The sequence below is a fragment of the Lycorma delicatula genome, chromosome 6 (assembly GCF_047948215.1).
Source record: "Lycorma delicatula isolate Av1 chromosome 6, ASM4794821v1, whole genome shotgun sequence".
NCBI lineage: Eukaryota > Metazoa > Arthropoda > Insecta > Hemiptera > Fulgoridae > Lycorma > Lycorma delicatula.
In genome coordinates this window covers 70,466,850-70,490,113 of record NC_134460.1, presented here as the reverse complement: position 1 = coordinate 70,490,113, position 23,264 = coordinate 70,466,850, and the positions used below count along the sequence as shown (strand labels likewise).

Sequence of the window (23,264 nt, the reverse complement as noted above, 5' to 3'; positions counted from 1 at the left end):
AAATACTGGATCTCATTGAAGAGCAAAACAAGTTAAGAGGAAAAGACCTGGAGAAGTACAAAAGGATGAAGAGCATGATTACTCAAAAATGCAGACTGGAAAAAGAAAGGTGGATGCAAGACAGAAATGAGGAGATTCAGAAAGACCTAGAAGTAAAAACTGACTGAGCTTATTCAAGTATTAAGTTAATGATGATAAAATCCAGAACAAAAACAAATATGTATGGAATAAAAATGGGGATCTTCTCTTTGATTTAGATGATGTAGGTGATAGATGGAAAGAATATATAGAGAAGCTACATGAAGAAAAGGATATTGTTAACAATAGGAAATATCTGGAAGATGAAAATAGGGTGGATAAAGACACATGATGGGACTACCTGTATCTAAGGAAGAATTTGTCAGATCTGGGAAGGGAACAAGAGAAGTGATACTAACGCTGAGAGTGTTATTGGAGAGAAGAATTGGGATTAGGAAGACCTTTTTGACTTTTATAGACTTAGAAAAAGCCTTCGACAAGGTGGACTGAGAAAATTGCTTTTCACACAATGAGGGAAATAAAGCTTGACTAGAAGGATAGAAGATTAATTCTGAATCTGTATAAAATGCAGAAAACGGAGATTGAAATCAACGGCTTAAAGAAAGAGGCCAAGATAAGAAGGGGAGTCAGGCAAGGTTTCCCACTGTCACCATTTTTGTTTAATTTGTTTATTGAAAAAGCTATCGCAGAAATGAAAGAAAAAGTAAAAGGAATCAGAATTAATGAAAAATCCATACATTGTATCTGTTTTGCAGATGATATTGTGTTACTGGTGCATCAGCAAGGGGAATGGAGATTATGTTAGAAACACTATCTAAAGTACTAATAAAACATAAACTGAAAATTAATAAGAAGAAGACAAAGACTATGATTGTAGGAAAAACAAAGGAAGGTATAAAGGTTGATGTTAAATTAAGACAGTACTGTTGTAGAGAAGGTTGACCGTTTTTGTTATTTGGGAAGCACCGTTACTAGCGATAATAAATGAGTCACAGAAGTAAAAAGAAGAATAATACTGGCAAAACGAGCTTTCCAGGATAAAAAGAATTTACTGACTGATAATCATATGAGTATGTAAATAAGGAAACAGTTTGCTAAACTTATGTCTGGAGTGTTCTAACTTATGGATGTGAAACATGGATGCTTGGGGAAGCAGAAAGAAGTCTGGAAGCAATGGAAATGTGCATTTGGAGGAGAACAACAAGAACATGCTGGGTGGATAGGAAAAGAAATGATTATGTGTTAGCAGAAGTAAGTGAGAGGAGTTCCTTGCTAAATGCTATATGAAGAAGAAGAGTGAAATTGATAGGACATTGTTTGGACCAGTTCTTGATGAATATGTTTGAGGGTAAGGTTTTGGGTAAAAAACCTAGAGCAACCATCATCTCTTGATAGCTTGATTTCAAGCTATCAAGAGTTGACTGTATTTCTACATGTTTTGTTCCGTGAACACAACTCTCTCTAGCTTAGAAAATAGTCTTGCTATACTATCTATGTATTGTCTCTCTTATTTATCTAACGACAAATAAATTTAATATTATTATATTAAAGAAGAGGTGGGCCTTATTATAATGACTTGAAGAGTAAAGCGGAGATGAGAGTGACGTGGCTAAATCAACAAGGTATAGCCTTTAGTGAATGATGATGATGATGACCTTTGACATGACTATTAGGCCATCTGTCAGGTTTACTGGTAAACAAATTAATCAAGATAATTATAGAAATATACAAAAATTAATCAGTCTTATAATTCTTTTACAATATTATACACTGTATTATAGGTCTTCTGTGACTTGTAACACAAGATATATTAACTTTCCAAAACTTTAAAAAGAAAATTCATTTCCCATTCACTCAAAGTTTTAATTTCACTTCTGACATAGTAATTGGAACTGATCCTCTCGTTTTAATTAATTACAGTCTACTCTCAATAACTCGAATCTCAAGGGAACAAGAAATTACTTTTAAGTTACAGAGATTAATTTTCAGTCTTTTTCAACTTGCAGAGGTAAAATTTTTAGTGTTCTACAAATTTTTCTTATAGTAACTACAAATTTAAAAGTACTGTACAGTACATTTAATGATTATGAAAACAATTTTAAATAAGTATTTCTGTATGAATATAAACATCTAAAAATATGTTTCAGTAAATTGAATTAAATGATAAAACACAGTATTGTTATTATTGAAATATAATGTTGTATTGACTTGTTATAAACAATAAAAAAAATAATAACCACTTAATCATACACTTTTCAGAATCAGGAAAATCAGCTTCTCTTTTTTGCTTGTATTGTAGATTACCTTCATTGACTCGTTTCAGAATCTCTGCTTCATTCTTCAAAAATTCTAGATAAAGTGCAAAATGGAATGCTGAACTCAACAGCAATGTCCTATTTGTCCCTTTCCTCTGATCCTATAATTATTCCCTCCTTGGATAATTTTAAATTTATATCTTATAGTTAAACTGTTTACCTTTCTTTTAGCACTCATTGCATTGTATAACTTCAATAAGCTGTACATTACACCACAATTATTGTAAAGTTAACAAGCCAAGCATGACTACAATGACCTTGCACAACCGAGAACATGCTACACTGACAGTTGTTGGCAGAAATCAACAAGTTACAATATGCTTGTTTACCAGAATAGGGAATCAAATTAGCTAGGCTTCATGGGAAGAACTTCTATATAAGGTTTTGATTTAGAAGTGGTATTTCGAGTTACAGAGGTAATCTGAGTAATTTTATCACTTCAACTTATAGAGGTACAATTTCCTATAATAATTTTTTTGAGTTATCCACTTTTTTTTAATACTATCTTGGTTTTTTCAAGGGAAACAAAAAAATCTGCGTTATCAAGGATTTCAAGCTATCAAGAGTTGACTGTATTTCTACATGTTTTGTTCCGTGAACACAACTCTCTCTAGCTTAGAAAATAGTCTTGCTATACTATCTATGTATTGTCTCTCTTATTTATCTAACGACAAATTTAATTTATAATATAAATCATAGAATTACACTTGACAAGATCTTTTCACTCACACACACCTCCTTATACTAGAGATTAATATGAATTACTATTTTCATTGATCAATTAAATATTTAATAGTTATTAAATAATATTAAAACCAATCTTATTGAAATATAAAATAATAAAAAATAAAAATACAGTGAGAATAAGAAATATTTAGGTATAATTTCAAACATGGCACTTCATTTTAAAAATTCTAAGATTGTAATTAAATACATTTTTATAAGCAACTTTTAAATGTGAAATCAGATATATATGATTGGAATATCACAAGTTTTTAATTTGAAAGAAAGTACTGCCTTACTCATTTGTTTCCTTAAAAACCTTTTTTTATGGAAAATAATTATAAAAATGTGTATGTTAAGTGCCATAACCTATATAATCCATCTACAATTATACTGGCTATAAATGAAGTAGATAATGAACATTACTGAACCTAACCTGAAAATGACAGCAAGAGTAAAATTATTATTTAATTCTGTAAAAACAATGAAGCTTTAAGAAGGTAAAATCTAATGGTTAAAAATTAAAAAAAAAAATGAAACCAACTCAAATGACCAATTAAATCACCGACATAAAATTAGGTCATATAAAAAAAGTAAATAAAAAATTTTAAATAAATAAATATTTTAATAGAGTTGAAGCATTACATTCAAAATATGAATATAGAATAAAATTTTCCTGTCGAAAGTGGAAAAGATCCCTAAGCAAGCCTCAATTAACAAACATGTTGAGAGCCTCACTACCATTCTGAATAAACAAAATAAAATTTAAGAACCATATTATTTTTTTTTCACTATTTTGGCTGTAGGTCAATAAATATTGATTTTACAGAAAATATCATTCTTGTCAAAAATATAGAGCAGAAAATTCTACACAAAAAATTCTATGAGCACATTACAATCAGATTGTAAATAAACAAGCTAGTGCAATAAATAGTAGTGCTCTATATGCAGGGATATGAGGTAATCAGTTGCATCATTTCCACATGCACGTATCATAAACAAATATCTATTAACTTTTGATCTACAAAAACTATTAATAATGCAAAAAATCAAAATGTTATCGATAAATGATACCAAAATGAATAACTTTTGGTAAATTTAAAAGAATTTACTACATTTAGAAATAATATATTATAGTGTAATGCTGTTAGGTTTCAACCTGACAGCATTATATAGATTTTCAAATTTGTTTATCAAAGGCCGGAAATAAAAACCAAATTCAAAATATCGAAAAATTATGCGAATTTATTCTTAAGGCAATTATTTATGAATATAAATTTCACAGGGAAATATATTGTCACTTTTTTAAATATTAGTAATTTTAAAATCATTGAATTTCAAAAAACATATTTTAGGACTTTCACTATGTACAAAAAAAAACAATCATAACTTTGAAATTTTATGAAATTAAATATTAAATAATAGCAATAGTTAGGGAAAAATATTTATTTTTAAATGGTAATATCAGTTTCACGTAAATTATAATTTTTAAATGAGTTTTGTGAGTGTAATGTTTGTAAAATACGTCAGTGCACACCAAACAGTAAAAAGCAATATAAATGTTTGTAAAAACTTAACAATAACAGATTTTTAATGTTAAACTTGGTTTAATATGAACTTTAGAAATATGTACTTTATAGAGTATTAACCTTTAATTTCATTATTTTTAAAAAATTTAGGATAAAAAAACTATTTTTTTTGTTTTTCATGTAACACACACATCATTCTCACATTTATTTATGATCGTATGGAAATGTACTAGAAGGTTTTTGTGTAAAATTTTCCATTCTACAACTTTTGTTTTGAAATATTTTTCAATAACTCAATATTTCACTAGTAATAACCAAAAAAGGGGGCTATGACATATTTACATCGATACAGAATGGACCATTGTTCTAGATCCACTTGGATATCTCAAAATTGGTAATGAGGCTCTCAATTTTTAGTATGTTAATTGAGGGATGCTTAGACACCTTTTTCACCTGGTCTGATCGACAAGAAAACTTTCTATATTAATAAAATTAAAGTAAAATAATGTACTTCAGGTAAGGGAAATACTTTTTTTGGGATGGGATGAGTTTATTATTCACTAAACAGTTTTGATGCTGTTCTCAATATTTTTTTCAGACTAAGAACATTTACATTCTCAGTTTTTAGTTGTTCTAATTTGACCTTCTTCTACATTTTTTTTAATAATTACAAAAACAACGATAACTTTATCAGTTAAAGGAAATTTTAGCTCACTTAAGTTTTAGATATCTTTATATGCTGATTATGAATTTTTTACACATTTAATAATAAATTATTCATACACAGTATGATTAATTTGAACATTAATAAATAACTATGAAAAAGACACTTGAAAAAAAAATTAAAACTATCAACGCACTCTGTAACTGGTATTAAAATATCTCACATTGTTCTCAAATTCTATACCAAATAATTTCCAACAAGCTACTTTTGACAACATGAATCAGGTAAACTACCACCACTTCCAATATGCTACAAACTATGCTACCAGTCTTGAAGCAAGCAATTCCAGTTGGGAAACTCGTTATTTTAACTAATGGTATTCAGAGATTGGGTCATATAGTCATAATGACTGCTTTTCTCCAAACCATTTTGCACTGGCTCAACCAATTAGAAGTTTGCATCACTGTAGTCTGGCAAATAGATAAATTTGTGTCTTTGAGTGGCTGAACTAAAATGCCATAGACTTAGACACCCAAATGACATCCCAGAAAGAAGTTATTACTTATGACAAAGAAGCTTGGTCACCATACTACAGATGACTGTCCTAATCAGGTTTCCAACTCTGGCAGCAGGATAGTGAATCAAAATTGTTTTTTATAAACCATCTAAGATTTACACTCCCAGACAGGTCAAGGTATCACTGTTGTCTGATCAGAAACTTCTAAGAGGCAACCAATTAGGGTGGTTACCAACCAAAATCAGTTACCAAGATTCAAAGTGTTTTATAACTCTATCTGGAGACTAAACAAAATTTATCAAATTTATGAAACATATAAATGAAGCTAAAATTTTTAACAATTCAAAATGTTTATTCATTAAAGCGGCTTAATCTACACAGAAAAAAAATTAAACTGAAATAATGAAAGAATTAAATTATGAACAAGGAATCTGTTACAAAAATATTTAAATATAAATTTTTCAGTAAATTACACACAGCTAATGAATTAGAATAGATACTACAGATTAATGTGACAGAGTTGTTAAAATTTTCCAACTATGTAAAGCCAGTATTGGTTTACCGGAAAAGTCTATAAAATATATTACATTTGAATTCATGAAATGTATTAGCACATACAGCCACTTCAACAATTTACTGATTTCATATTAACATACTGACTGGTATTCACATTAACTTTACTGACTGGTATTGACTGTTTCAGTTTAATGTCATTGTCCTACTATATTTGATTCTGCAATAACTACATATCTTATTCCCTTTGTACTTCCCAGCAAAGAAGACAAAAGAAATGCAGGCTTTTTTACTTGTGTACAGTTGGTCTGTTTACTATGGAAATATTTGTTTGGTTACTTGGATGCAATTGTTAAATTTTTTTATCAGTTACTAATAATCTTTTCAATGAAACAGTAATATTTAACGAATATATACTGTGTACAAAATAGTGATAAGATTAGACATTTATCACAAAAAAGGGATAAAAATATAACATTAGTTTTTTGTTTGATAAAATACTATACATAACCAACATTAAATTCATTACCTGAAATCTAATTTAACACTTCTGTAAATATTATCATAACAAATAAATAATTTACAGATGATTTACGATCAGAACAACAGAATAAAATATACTGTTTATGTAGAAATAATATTGTGTATGTCAATATCTATTTAATACTGATATATAAATTAGATAACAAATTATATACATTTCATGTAAAAACGAAAAAATATGTACAAAAACAATAAATGTAAACATACACCTGGTAGGTAGACTGAGTAATTTAAGTTGAAATTAATAAAATTCTAGAATAAACTAGATATCCATCAAATTTTTTATTCACTTATTTTTTAGCATTTAAAGTAAAAAATAAAATAAACTACACATAATTAACAGGTCTTATCTACTTTTAAGAATTATACTGATATATAATCCAGATAAAAAATTGGGCAGTAATATTATCAAAAATTTTACAAAAAAAAGCAATGGTAAACAAATATAATGCAATTTTAAGAGTCCATTAAACAAGGACATTATGTTTTATAGGAAAAATTACAACCAACATTTCTACCATCATCAAAATTTTAAAGAAATACACTAGAGAGAGTATAAAACTATCAAATTATTTTTTAATATCAAGATATGAAATTACATAAAAGGACAAGTTCTGATCACCTTAACTAGCTGAAAAAATCCAAAAATAAAAAAATTATTGAAGCTGTTTACAAGGATTATCAAGATACAACTAAAAAACTTTCACTACTACTGTTATTATTTTAAATACCACTTTATGTAAATAAAACAAAGGTCAAGTTACATATTAAACAGTATACTTAAATCTAAATTTAATCCATGATCTACAATACATAAAACCTCTTTGATTTTCCTAAGTTAAAGAAAAACCTACAGATCAGTTGTCATTCCTAAGTATTTTCATGAAACAGGAACTCCAAAATTGAATTTAAACACCTTGAGATTTTTTAAAGTTGCTTGACAAATTGTTTAATTTCTATTAAGCAGATTGACAAGGGTCAATCTAATATTAACTGGAGTTTTGTTTTTAACATTTATTAGTACGTCATAAAACATATTTTCACTGTTCTACTTAGTCTCCCTGAAGTTTTACATATTCTTCTCAATTGCACACAAACTCCTCTACTTCGTTATCACTATGGAATTGATGTCCTCCCAGAGCCTCTTTCACTGACTCATACAAAAATAAATCATGAAGGGATAAATCTGGACCGTACGAGGATATCCTTTACCAGCAAATTTTGTCCATTTTATTCATAGTGCTAACTATTGTGTGAGGTCTGGTATTATTGTGAAAAGAATTACATCTCTGATTGAGTGATGGTGCTTTTTGCTCCTGCAGACAGGAGCAAATTTTCCTAAGAGCTGGCAGTAGTATACAACATTCATAGTGCAATGTTTGATGAGAGAATCACGATTAATACATCTTTCGAGTTCCAAAAAACAGCTGCGAGGTCTTTTCCAGCTGACAGATGCATTTTTGCCTTTACAGGGCCCACAGCTCATCAAATGTAACTATTTGATGCAAAAAATTGTTTTCTTCTCATCAAAATAAATTCAGAAGCCTTTGGCAAACTTCCTATCAGGCATATTTCTGATTTTGTGTCAGAAGTCATGGAACTACCTTGCATGGATTGTGAAAACCAAGGTACTTTGTAATATTGGAATGGGCGCTTCCATGACTGATACCCACTTCTGAAGCAATTTCATCAACTATCTTCAATAATATATTGCACAACCAGTAATGATGAATGTTTTGTTCTGACCAGTAAGATGTGACTGCCAAGATAGCTGTAGCGCATTCAAATCCTCTCAATCAATATCCATTTATGGGCTAGCCCACTCATGTTCATATGTGAGCAGTGAAAAAGAAAGGTCCAGTTTATATTTGACTGACCCTTGCATATATATATATATATATATATATATATATGTGTGTGTGTGTGTTGTTACATAATATGCAGTACAATCAGTAGATTATTTTCTTGAAAGAAGGGCTTACAACAATCTATAATTTAAATCAAATAATCTTTTCCCAAAATAATAATTTTTTTTTAACTTGTAACCCAAAAAAAGTATTACACATTTATGCAAATATTAGTCTACACAAATCATATTTATGGACATTGAAAAATGTTGTGCTAATCCATTTTTGTATCTTGAGAACTTGTTCTGATATTTTGAATGAGTTCCAAAATATATCTCAGATAGCTACATACATAGAAATAAAAAAATATTTAAGAGTGATAAGTTAGCATTTTATAGACATTCCAAAACAAAATTCTAAGGTTTGATTGAGGGAAGAGAAAATTAATTTTATAATTTCATAATAATTCATCATTTACAGACACAAAATTTTATAAAATAGTATTAAAATTATCAGTAGTGGTAATACTACCTGTGCAATTAGCAACATAACTACCTGAGTAGCACTGCAATGGTTTTCTTTATATTTGTAGTTACATAATTACTATCCACCCAGTGAATGATTTTTTAACTCGCTAAGATAAAATTTTTTAATCCTGTAGTAAGTATCTTTGATATAGAAAAAACTTTGTCTTTTGTGAAGAGGATCTGAGGTAGATAATCAATAAATAGTAAAAACAGTGGATTGAGGCACTATCTATAAGACACTACCATTTACACATTTTCTGAAGTGAGAACCTAAATTTCTTATGATGGTTTTTAAGTAGTACTGACTGCTACAATCGTTACCCATAAATAAATAGAAGTGAAACTGCACCCGAATGTCATTTTCATTTGATGATCTATATGAACTGTTTTACCTTACGTCATACCCTGTAATTTCCAGGATGTTATTCCGTGAGGCATTCCAGGTGTTGTAGATCATACAGTCTACCCCCTTTCCCGAGACTAAATATATGGGTTTTTTTTTAAATACATAAGCACTGTTATCGAAAGATAACAGTCAACAAGAAGTAATTGTTCATAACTTCTTGGCTTCTCATCAGAGAATAAAAATTCATAACCCTTTTCAAACAACAAAAAAAAAATCATTGCAATGTTTGAAACATTCTTCTTAAAAACACTTTCCATCTTCAGGAAAACTCAATGATTTTTTAACAAGTTTGTGAGTCAAATTGCTCCTCCAGCACAGATTTTATTTACTGAAAGAGTCTTTTTAAAATTGTATTTTACTTTAGGGATGACTAAAATAATTTATGTAATTGATGAAGTTTAGTTTCCATGACCATTCAGGTATTCTACAACTTTTTCATTACCACAGTAGAAACAGTGTATGTAATGTTTTAACAATTCTTTCAAAATTCTAATATCAAGGATATGTTAAATTCAATACTGTCAAAGAGCCATATCATATTCTTTAGGTCTCATTAATTCATTCAAATAACAAAAACTGAAATATTGTGATATTCTAATATTTTGTTTTCAGTCTTTTGTTTTTAGATTTACATAAAAGATAGTGGTGTCAAAACAATGTGAGCACTCCTTGAGCACTCATTTCACCTAATGAAAAGATTATGGAGGTGACAATTAATACAAAATGATGCCAAAAAATTATTACTTTACAATATTAACTGAAATCTACATTTGTAAAATTGAATTTTTTTCACACACAGGTCAAAATATATATATATTTTGTTTCATTTTAATACTTCATAAAACATTAATGCAAACAACCTCATTATTACAAATGGATCAATACAAAATAATATTGGAAATGATGTTAATGAAATTAGATAGGGAATAAATCTTAAAAATGATTGAAATATAATCCACCTTTTTCACATTCAGCATTTTTAGGAAGCACACCCTCTTTTTTGTCATTTACTCATTTAGAATGATTTAAAAAAATAATTAAAACAGCAGATTAAATTATCCGAAATTATCAGATTAAATTAATAGCACAAATATATTTTTTTTTGTAATTTCAAACTTCACTGCACTCTAGTTCAGTCAGTTAAAATCATTAAAAAATAAATTATTTTTACCTACCCAGAATTCATTTGGGGAGAAGTTTTAAATTAAGAAAGAATAATTAACACAGAACTTCAAACAACTTTTAAAGGGAACATTTTTTAAAACTGTTATCAATAGATTTCTTCCTAGTCATAATAACTGTAGTTAAAACTTATACTCTGCATCTATTTGGTCTTACAAATAACAACAGCAAAACTTGATAAAATCAGTTTTTCTTGATAAAAAATGGAATTGACCTTTGTTTATTTATAAGCATGACAAAAATAGAGAAAGAGTTAAATTTAACTGATACATTAGAAGTAACATCACATGTTAGCAAGGAGTAGACAGTAGTAAAATACAAAAGGAAAAGATAAACTCTACTAACTATACTAAAAAAGAAATAAAATCACAAAGAAATTAAATTGCAACAAATAGTGGTTATAAAGGAGCCAAGTTTGAATAAATAAATTACATGGAAGATAATTTGATCATTAAAAATTAATGAAGAATATTTTGGAAGAGGTATAACTTGATTTGTGCACATATACAGCAAGTTTAAATTGATAGGTAATATGCAATGTTTTCAGATACAGAATAATCCAATGAGGGTTTCCATTTTATACAAACTTTGAATTTATTTTTTTACAAGTCAATAGTTTTTCCATACAGACAAAAATTACCTCTGCATGTGTGTGTGTATATTTAGACATACACTACACAGTTAATGAAATGCAATATGAAGGACTCGCTCTCTCATGTTTATAATTTTTATCAGCAAACTTTACTAAACACATTGTCTTCAAAGATAATAGGCTTTAATTAAATAAAAAAAATTAATGAATAGATTCAGGGCAAATAATGTCAATTACAACAAAAACAATGAACAAGGTTAAAAAAGAATGAAAACATGAAAGTGAGTTGTTTATATGATGGCAGTATATAAACATTTTATATTTTATTTATCTTTTCAAAATACCTGTATACATAACTATATTTAAAAAAATTACAAGAAAAATATAAATTATTTTAAAAAATTATAACAATAATTACAAACATATAATGTATTATAAATATTGTTTATTACATTCGGCATTAAGTTCAGGAAAGTAAAATAGAAGAGAAATAAAATATCACACAGGTTTTAAACTAAAAAATAAAAATAAAACAAAATAAAATATAAATACAATAATTAATTATATTTAATCATCAAACACCATGCGGGGTTAAGTAAAAGTACATGAAATATTTAACTTCAGGAAAAAGTAACAAACTGTACGGTATTATATCATTAGAATCAATCTACTTTTGTCATGGCTATAATTTGAGCTATTTAATTTTTTACAATAACTATTTTAAGTACATTATGTGCAATTTTACATTGTGTTGAGGTGTTAATAAACACTTGTGCAAAATTTGTAGTAGTAACACACAAATATATATGTATATAAAAAAAAAATTGAAACTTACGTTCGACTGTATATGACAAAAGCAAAAAAGACAAAAAACATTGTTATTCTTTTTAATGAATTATAAAATTTTTCAATATTGTATTATATTAAGAAGAACATTAATAATAGATATTTTACATAACTATTTTGTTTAATGAAATACATATTAAATTATTCTATGCTGAACTCGATCTAAAATTACACTTGTCAGAAATTAAGTATGCATATTTTTTATTTAAAAATCTCAAAACCTGGTATTTTATATTAAGATTAATAATAGAAATATATTTAATCAACTAAGTAATATATATTAAAAAAAAACCATATATACATAATAATTTAAAACATTTCTATATACACATAAAGAATATCACATAAAATTGTAACCAAACAGCACAGTCTCCATATACATGCAAGAATAAATATATATGAAGTTAAATTGAACAAACACACTAAAAAAAAAAATCAGCACAATTAAGTATAATACCATGCCATTACTAAGCAAATCAGAAATGTTTTTAACAACCATACTTACACAAACCTTATACTAAATTCTTAAAATTATTAACTGATTATGCATTAAATTATTACCAATAGATATGAATAATTAATCATTATAAAATCCCATAATATTATATTAAATGGGAAAATGAATAAAATAAAAGCTATTTTTAGGTACGAAATGTAATATATACAGCAATATTAAAATTGAAAAAAAAATTATATACACTAAGTTAATGTACTTTCTCTGTTAATTCATTATAAGGAATGTATTATTATCATAATTAATTACACAGTACAGTCTCATTATTTTGAGTTACTATTAAACTAAAATAACATATAGTTACACAACGTTTTCAAGAATGAACACAAAAAATGTATTAAATTTATATATACAACCTATTAAAAATATGCCTTAAACATGATTAATAATCTTTTAATATACTGTAGAAAAATGGATCCTAATCAAATAGTGAATTTATATACAGAAAAAGGAATAGCTGATAATATTAAAAACAGAATAGAATTATTTTAAATTTATGGTAGTAACAGGTAAGTAGAAAAGGAGACAAGAAACATAAAGAACCAGTTCTTAAAAATAAAAAGGATAGCTTGTAAACCTACAAAAAAATCCCAATAACCAAAGTAGGATCAATGAAATGTTTATTCATTAAAAGAAAACTAAGCAGCTGTTTTAATTGCAGAAAATTATTACGTAATTACATGTAAATTAACCTATGAGTATTTTGACAACAGAGGCATCCATTATACTGAAAACAGACAACTGTTTAATTGCTGTTTTAATTGAAATATCTCTTACTTAACTGGACAGTTATTTTTTTCACAGCAATTTAACAGTGTATCTTAAATATACAAAGTCATAAGCTTTCTTCTAAATTTTTTTTAAACATTAGAATTTTCCAATGTCTTACTCTAGATCAATTCTCTGAAGCATGACTTTTCAATAATTTTTAAGAGCAATATTGTGATCTAGGTAGCACTAAATATTCAGTAATCATTAAAAGTTCTTTAATTACAAAAAAAATAAAACAAATTTTAATACTGAGTACATTTATCTATCTTAGTTTCATCATATCACCTGTTGATGCATTTTGAATGTATTCCATTTTCAAAATTTGTACTGAGTTAATTCTCACTGTACTGTGTGCAGCAAGATTTAACAGGTGATTGATGAAGTTAAGAAAGGTAGATAAATGTACTCAATATAACAATTTGACCATTTGGCCAATGTTTTTAGCCTTTGAGTTTTATCTAAATCGGTCAAAAAATATAAATTTTATAAGACTTTATAATAAAAAAAAGAATAATAATATATAAATTTATTATACATTATACATTTATTTAAAAAATAATAAGGAATATTAGATGAAATTCATTTAGAAGGAGTTGTAGAATTAAGAAGAGATGCTTTTTATGTCTAGTTTAAATTTTATTATGATTATATTGATAACTTCACTTAATTTGAGGCTGTGGGGATAGCGGCATACTGTTCAATCTGCTACTACAAATACATAATTGTAGATTCCTAAATGTACATAGCATCTGACTTTGTAAACCTATCTAATGCTCGCATGAAATTTTAATTTATCATTTAATTTCATATTTTTTGTTTATAGTTATGTATGTAAGTTATGATATTAAAAATGTCTAGTTTCTAATAAGCTATCTGATCAAACAAAGCATATTATTCTGAATTACAATATACAAGTCAGTTACAAAAAATTGATTAAATGACTACATTATTACTTGTGCTATTTATTCATCTTTACTCATGGAAATAGTAATACATAATTTTCAAAATTAGAAAGCATTATAAATTATTTTTAGGGGAAAATAATAATAATGTAACAATCCTATAAAAATAAATCCTCTCCTTTCCTACAAAATAAGATGTTGACTTATATTTTATCTATATTTTAATTTACTAACCCACAAAAACAAGAATATTTTTATTAAGATTTGACGTGCAATTCAAACTCAAATTTAAAATATTTTTGAAAGTGAGATCTTTACTTAAAATAAAGGATGTACATATTTTTGACTAAAATGATCATTCTTAATACTAGATAACTCTTACAATCTCACATAAGCTGTGTTTATACCGCACTTGTGTTTAGATTTGACGTAAAATATTTTTAAAGATTTGCTTACCACTCCAGTAGTTCTCTTCACTGCTTTATTATATAAGCTACACTAAAAGTCATCATGAAAGCATTAACTGGAATTAAACTGAATCGAAAGTGTGTTGTATTAAAATCTCAAGTGTGGTATATGTAGATGAAGAAAGCAATATTTACACAGGTACATGGACTATCTATCATGTTAAGTAAATTTTATTTACCTTACTTATTGGTTTAATTCTACCTGTCATTTTTTTAAATTTAGTTTTTATTCATTTTTATTCACTATTTACTTAAGTTTATGAATGTTTAATAGTCATTAATTGTTAAAACTCATTATTGCCATGTACATTTATTTATGCCATTAATTTATTCTTTCTCAATATTGCTACTTATTTTCTTTCATTCAAATTGCTATGTTTAGAGAGACCAATGTTTATTTCATTTTCATTTAGATCTTATGAAACACAAGAATGTGAATTCATACATCATACCATTCCAGTAGAGCCAGCCTGAAAGAAAAATAATTTCTAATATCTGGCCCACATAAATAACTTTTTTCATAAAAATATGAGACAACAGATTAAAAAAAATCAGAAATTCCTTAAATTTATGGTTTCATAATTCATTAAAACCTGACATCATATACAAACACTGCAATAAGAGTGTTGCAGCTGACAAATAAACGTATTTAAAAAAATGGAATGTGAAGGTCGATTTTTAATACGACAAGGTTAAAAATAATTTTAATTGTTACATACATTTATAAAAGGTTTGAGGTATTTTTTAAAATATATTCATACTTTTTATATGTTAAAAAATGTTTTAATATAGTATTTTTTTCCAAAAGCTTTTTTTCTCTATATAATCAAAATTTTACTAAAAAAATATATAATTATAGATAAAATAAAACATGAAACTGGAAGTAAACAATTACACATTGTAATCAATCACTGCTATGCAAAGTACTAATAAAATGTGTAATCTAAACAAGTCACAAGGTTGAGGGGAAAATTCTATATGGGAAAAAATTAAAATATGTAGAAGTTTCAGTGGACACCTGTGGCAGAAGTGTAGTATTTTCACCTTTCATCTGAAAAGTTCCCAACTCAAATACCAGTTAAGCTTACCATTTATCATATATTACAAACATTCTAAATTCCACACATAAGCTTTAATCTAATGCTTACCTTAACTTCTCAATATCTACTGGAAAGAATCTTTGTAAATAAATATTATAAAAGGCAAATTCATGAGTGAATGAATTACTACAATACAGGAGCATTTTTTTTTTTGCAACATAGGTAATATTTTTTTAAGTAAAACTTACATCACCTAATTTTTTAGTAATCTGAGGAGGCGCTAATCTACGATACCATTTAATTGAGACTGTACTGTACATATATTATACATAAAAATTTATGTGTATTAATAATTATATTAATTAGCTAAGTCTTTTATTGCACAGCTTTTAAAGCATTTTATTAAAAAATACTAATCTAATAAATAATGGCAAAATACTAATAACAGAATTACACAACTATTCAAATTTATACATCTTCCAAAAAATTTAAATTATGAGTTTAAATCTTACCAGATATTATATTTCTGATCTGCAAACATCGTTGTTAATTCATTATCTTATACCTACTAAAAAAAGCCATGAAAGAAAATATATGTTCCACATTCAGACTTTTTCATTTTTGTAATGGTTTGTCAGATGAATTCTTATAAGAGCCAGACATGAAAGAATCCTTTACTGATCGTGTACAAGAAAACCACAAGAATAAAAGATGTAAAAATTTGATAAATAAGTATTTAATCCTAGATAACTTTAAAAAATAAACTAAAAAACAATTCATGTAGGCAGCAGTTAGAGCATAACCAATTTTTTTTTGCAATTTCCTCTATTATAATATGTTCTCATTTAATTACCCCAACATAATTAAGAATTTCATTAAAGAACCACCCTATACTCACTATCTTTTTTATTCAGAACTGTTCTCATTAATAGTTATATAATTAAATGTAAAAAAATCTTTACTCGTTAGAAACTATTGTAAGAACTCAATCAATACTGTGCTACTAGAATGACAATATTGGGTAACAGAGGAAAACAACAAGCAGTACAAAACAATATTATGCCAGTGATTATTAAAAAGTAACTATTTTGCAGGCTGAAATTCCATATCACACTAAATTTATTACTTCCACAGTAAAATTATTACCAGTTTATAAACATATATCGTGACACAACAAACATAGTTCTTTAATAAATATCATCACAGTAAATAATTGAAGATGATGTCTCAAAAATCCTTGCTTGATTTTTCTGATTGAAACAAGGCACGAAAACATAGAACAGCATGCGAGGTACGATGCATGAATCTCAAACTGAGGGATGGATTAAAGGCAAAAACTGTTTATATTTTTAATCATGCCAACCAAGACACAACAGGTTCAAAGGTATAGGTCTGCTCAGAGCTTGTCGTACGGCTGACTAGAGCCCACTTCTGCAAAAACAAACAATAAAAAAAGGCATGACATGCAAGAAAGAAGCAGGTCTAAAACTGAAAATAATGTAAATTAAAAATAAAATAAAAAATAATGATAAAAAAAAACAGAAAGCAGAATTACAGCTAATATGCAATGCATATGCTACATAAAACTCTTAATGAGGAATCTCTTAAACAAAGTAAACTATAAACTTCACTAATAAAAATAAAAACAGAACGACAAAAAAATAAAATAATTCTAGTTAACTAAATGGAGAAATTATTGGTTAACATAACTTTCAAAAAATAGCAATAGGCTACATATAAAAAGGATATTGTACAGGATTTCATGAATTCTGGTTTGAAACTGAATATTTGTAAGGGTAATGGATTTATAAGGGTAATAAGATACAAGTGATAAGATAAGATAAGATAAGATAAGATAAGATATAAGTAATAAGATACAAGATGGATTGGATACAAAATGGAAAAATCTTGAGACAATAAAAGAATTTCACTGCCTCCCAAGCTACTAACTCTTTCCATCTTCTGAAACCGTGTTTCAAATGGTAGTTTCAACAGGAAACCAAAATACTATGATCTGCTTTTCCATCTTTTATAATTTCAATAAATGGAAAATGAGAACACAATTCTAGTACCACGACACATTTGATAAATGGATTTTATGAAGGAATACATAGACCAAAGATGTGACTAATGAATGCAATTAGTCTTGCATGAAAAACATCTATCCACAATCCTCACACAGGTATTGAATATTAAGCTGAATTAATGCAGATGTAGAATTTTCAAGAATACTACTTGAAAGAACAAAAAAAGCAGAATAAGGAATTAAGTAATGAGGGAAAATGTCAGGATGTAAAAGATATTCAAAAGAAAATATACCTACAATGGCTGAAAATGGATAAGACTACTAGGGGATATAAGACCAGAAGGCTATGAGTATTGAGATGATCAAAGGTAAGCCGGAAAAATCTAAAAGGAGAGATTTGAAATGTAAAAAGGAAGAGGAAAAAATTGTTAATTTTTTAATATAGGTTCAATGGACAAGGAAGAATTTCCTTGTCCAGATCTTTTTATTAACAATCAAAATGAGATTTTGAGGAAGAAGCAAATTAACCTATTTAAAATATATTACTTTTAAATAAAATTATTTTTAGAATAAATAATATTTATTCTTATTAATATAAAGATAAGCCATACTCAATTTTTAAATACTCATATTTTAGTAAAATAAAATTAAAAAAATTATAACATTTACAATGATTCATGTTAAAATTTGGAGATTTGTTGATTTACCTTTTAATGATATGCTGATGTTTGATAAAATTATGAGCTTTTATAACTTTGAAGGACTTCATGCATATAATCAATAATAATAACTTTAAATACTTAACCACATAATAATATATAGTTATTTTATACAGAAGACATTTTTTTATGTAATGAATCTGTACAAAAAACATTGCTCTTTAAAAAAACAACCACTTTTTCATTAGTAGTATAGCAATGTTGTAATGCAATAAAAAAAAAACTTATTTTTTTAAATATATAATTTCTTGGATATAACAACAATTTGTTCATTTAAGCATCAACCCAAATAAATGTTTCTGAAAATTGTTTACAACCTTTGATTGTGAACTTTTGTTGTCTAGGAGGATTGATAAATTAGTTCATTCTCATCATTATTTTATAAGAATGTGAGTGGGTGTCTAACAGCCTATTTTATTTAAATTAAAGGAATTTTTTTGATTTATAATAAAATGAGTTTATCCACTAATCTCATTTGCCAATGCTTATCGCTTACAATTATATTATCCTACTTATTTATAATTTATATTTGAGTTTAACTAATCTTTTTTGCAAAAAAATGTTTTTTATATTTTTGTATATATTTACTAGACATTTTAACAGATCAAGAAAGAATTTCAAGAATGCTAATGTTTAGGTTGACAGTTTTTTAAATTAGCTGATTTTAATTATTAAATTATATTTATTTTTAACATTTAACAAGGCTGAAAATTTTATAAATTTTATAGAACAATTTACATTTTTTTTTGTCTTCAGTCATTTGTCTGGTTTTATGCAGCTCTCCAAGATTCCCTACAGAGTGCCAGTCATTTCATGTCTGTATATCCCCTAAATCCTATGTCCCTAACAATTTGTTTTATATATTCCAACACTTGCTGCCTGCAAAATTTTTCCCTTCTACCTGTGCCTCCAATATCAAAGCAACACTATTCTAGGATGCCTTAAGATGTGGCCTATAAATCTGTCTGTTCTTTTAATTATATTTTTCCAAATGCTTCTTTCTTCATCAATCTGTCACAACACCTCTACATGTGTCACTTTATCCACCCATCTGACTTTTAACATTCTCCTATAGCATCACATTTCAAAAGCTTCTAATCTTTTCTTCTCAGGTACTCTGATTGTCCAAGTTTCACTAACATATAAAGCTATTTTCAAAACATACACTTTCAAAAATGTTTTCTTGATGTTTACATTAATTCTTGATTTAAACAAATTACATTTCTAACTGAAAGCTCGTTTTGCCTGTGCAATTCAGTATTTTATATTACTTCTGCTTCGTCCATCTTTAGTAACCCTATTTCCCAAATAACAAAATTCTTCTACCTCCATAATCTTTTGCTCTTCCTATTTTTATATTCAGTGGTCCATCTACATTATTTCTACTATATTTCATTACTTTCATTCGGCAGTTCTTAGGTAGGACTTCATCCATGCCACTCATTGTTTCTTCTAAATCTTTTTTACTCCTGGCTAGAATTATTATATCATCAGCAAATCATATCATCTTTATCTTTTCACCTTGTAACTCCTGCTTGTTACTCCAGATCTAAACTGTTCTTTAGCATCATTAACTGCTAGTTCTATGTAAATTAAAAAGTAACAGTGATAGGGAACATCCTTGTCGGTCTCTCTTTTTTATTATGGCTTCTTTCTTACGCTCTTCAGTTATTACTGTTGCAGTTTGGTTCCTGTACATGTTAGCAATTGTTCTTCTATCTCTATCTATACTTGAACCCTCCATTTTTAAAAATGCTGAACATTTTATTCTGTCTACGTTACAATTTATATTTATGACAATTAAATATTCATGAGGACTACCTTTTATGACCGAATTAACGTTTATTATAACTGCAAATAAAAATCTACTTTCTGGAAGAATATCATCATCATTTCAATTAAAATTCTATTCCCTTCTACAATTATTGAAGATTTTACCATTTCACACAAATCTGAGTTAAAAAAAAAAGTACCTCACTTCAAAGAAACATTACCAGAAGCAATTTAATAAATTTACTAGATATTGGTTAACTTGCTTCTCTTGCAGATTTCATCCAAACATTTTTAAACATAACAAGTGCATAAATGTCTGATAAGATGGTGTAGGTAAATTTGGAGTGAAGGGCCAAAACAGGTTAACCGTATTAACAGGTGTATTTCAACAGATTAAAATACAACAACAAATTTGTTTATAAAATTTAATTATGCCATTAGCCATCATCAAGATATGTAAACATTTCCCTAAGATTTATTTTAAAAAGATTTATGTAAAATTATAAAACATTTGCTACAGAGGTCGCTTTTTAAGTTTTTACAAACAACCACTATATGGTACCTTTGAGGTATGAAATTACTTGTGTTGTAAAATTTTACTTTTTTATTGTTACAACAGTGGCAGGTCAGAAATTAGCCGAGTAGTTTGTTTACAGTGGGCATTTAAAAAAAATAGTTTTGTGAAAAAATGAAAACTGCACATGTGAAAGTTTTCATTGAATGATTTTTTTATGATTTTAGTAAGGGCCTAACTCAACAATGCCTTAAATCGCTTTGTTCAACTTATGGTAATGAATCACCATCAGAAAGGACTATTTACAATTAGTTTGCAGAATTTTGCTGTGTTTGTGCTTCCATCAGTGACAAATTTTGTGAAGGTCGACCAAAATTGGTTACTGTTCCAAAAAAACATTGAAGCTGTGTGCAAGTTGATTGAAGAGGATCAGCATGTGACTTACTGTAAGATAGAGACATTCTTAAATATATTGAAGACCACAGTACATTAGATTTAGCATGAACATTTAGCTGTGAGAAAGATCTGTGGAAAAATCCTTGCTGAAGGATTTTGCATAATTTGACTGAACCTCAAAAACAGGTTCATGTCAACTGGTGTAAGGAAATGCTCAAACAATTTGACCATGGAAATGAAAAATCCGTATACAAATCATAACAGGAGAGAAAACTTGGATATATTCGTACGAGCTGGAAACTAAGCAACAATCAATTATTTGGGTGTTCCAAGATGAACTGAATCCAACAAAAGTGGTTCATTTGTGAAGCAATTCCAAGAAAATTATTGCCTGTTTCTTCGTTTATATTGGACATGTAGCAGCAACCAGTGCTTCAGAGGATCGAGAATAGTTAATGCTGAATTGTATATAACAATTTGTTTCCCTGAAGTCATAAAAAAAAATCAGGAAAAACAACCAAAAATGTCACATTATTCATCATCATGACAATGCCAACTTTCACAAGGCACATCAAACGACCTATTTGATAGAGAAAAACATTAAATTAATGTCTCATTTGCTTGGATTCATCTGATTTATCACTTAACAGCTTCTTTTTGTTCTTTAATGTCAAACAAAAAATGCATGGACAGTGATTTTCATCATTTAAGAAGCTGCTGAATCCCTCCAAAACCTCGTTTTTGAGGTACCAACTTCAGAGTGAAAAAAAGTCTCAAGAATTGGTTTGAAAGCATGCTTAAGTGTATAAATTCTTAAAGGTGAATATTTTGAGAAAAATTTAAACCAATATTTAAAACAATTAATTAAATTAATTTAAAAAAATTTGTACCAAAAACTTTTTTTTTCATTGTTTTTACAAATTTAAAAGGCAGCCCTTGAAATGGTAGATATAAGCAAAGTTATTAATTTTAACAATTAATACGAGGATGAATCAAATTTAAACGGTAATTTTCCTATTCTACGCAGCAAGCAGTTCCAAGCTGGATGGCGGAGTTGTGGGAGGGGGGGTTGATGTTAAGTGGTTAGAGAGGGGAAATCAGCTTGGTTATCTCCTCCTTGGCTAGTTCTGTTATCAATATAGCCATGAGTGAGCAAGACGTTCTGTCGTCTGTTGCACAAGTATAATCATAAAATGTTTAATTAATGAAAGTGTTAAACCTGCAGACAATTTAACTCATTTAAAGGTACAGTTTGGGGATGCTACACTGTCCCAGAACCAAGCATATATGTGGGCCAGACAATTTAAGGGCAGGCGAAAAAATATAGAAAATTAAAGTCATGATTGACGCCCAAGATTGTGTTTCACAGCTGACACATCTGTGCCATTCGAGAGCTAATCGAAGGTGATTGTCGGTTCAGTAATGAAGAAATCGTGTCAGAAGTAGGTATCAACTATGGGAGTGCTCAATCCATTATCAGTGATCATCCTAGCTTCAGAAAAATTAGTGCTTGATGAGTTCTGAGGTTGTTGACTAAAAATCAGGTCAGATTGGAGATCTGTGAGAGATTCTGAACTGATTTTGGCATGAAGGGAAAGATTTTTTGAGGTGCATCATCACATGTGATGAAACACGGGTCCATCACTACAATTCAAAGTCAAAAATGGTGAGTAAGGATGAGGGCTGTCCAGTGAAAGTCAAAACCCGTCTTGTCAGCCAAAAAAGTTATTGCACTGATTTTTTTTTTTGACTCTTGGATTTACTCATTGATTTTCTTCATAGATTTTCTCACTGATAATACCTATAGCAATTAACAAAGTGTAAATGACATCTGGAGAGCTATGCTTATTAGGATTACAGCAACAGGACTCTCAAAAAATTAGTGGTGGTGATTCTGTA

General features: G+C 27.9%; 1 protein-coding gene across 3 annotated transcripts in view; it reads right to left on the bottom strand.

Moving 5' to 3' along the window:
* Tmep (Transmembrane endosomal protein) overlaps positions 1-23,264 on the bottom strand; it is a 183,270-nt gene that overhangs the window by 4,972 nt on the left and 155,034 nt on the right. Inside the window, exon 9 of one of the 3 annotated variants that reach the window (XM_075370010.1) lies at positions 11,693-17,368. The exons of the other annotated variants lie outside the window; for them this stretch is intronic. Coding sequence (XP_075226125.1) covers positions 17,334-17,368 — 35 coding nt within the window. The 3' untranslated portion in view covers positions 11,693-17,333. Of the gene's footprint in view, positions 1-11,692; positions 17,369-23,264 lie in introns of those variants that run through there. 3 annotated transcript variants of the gene reach the window in all.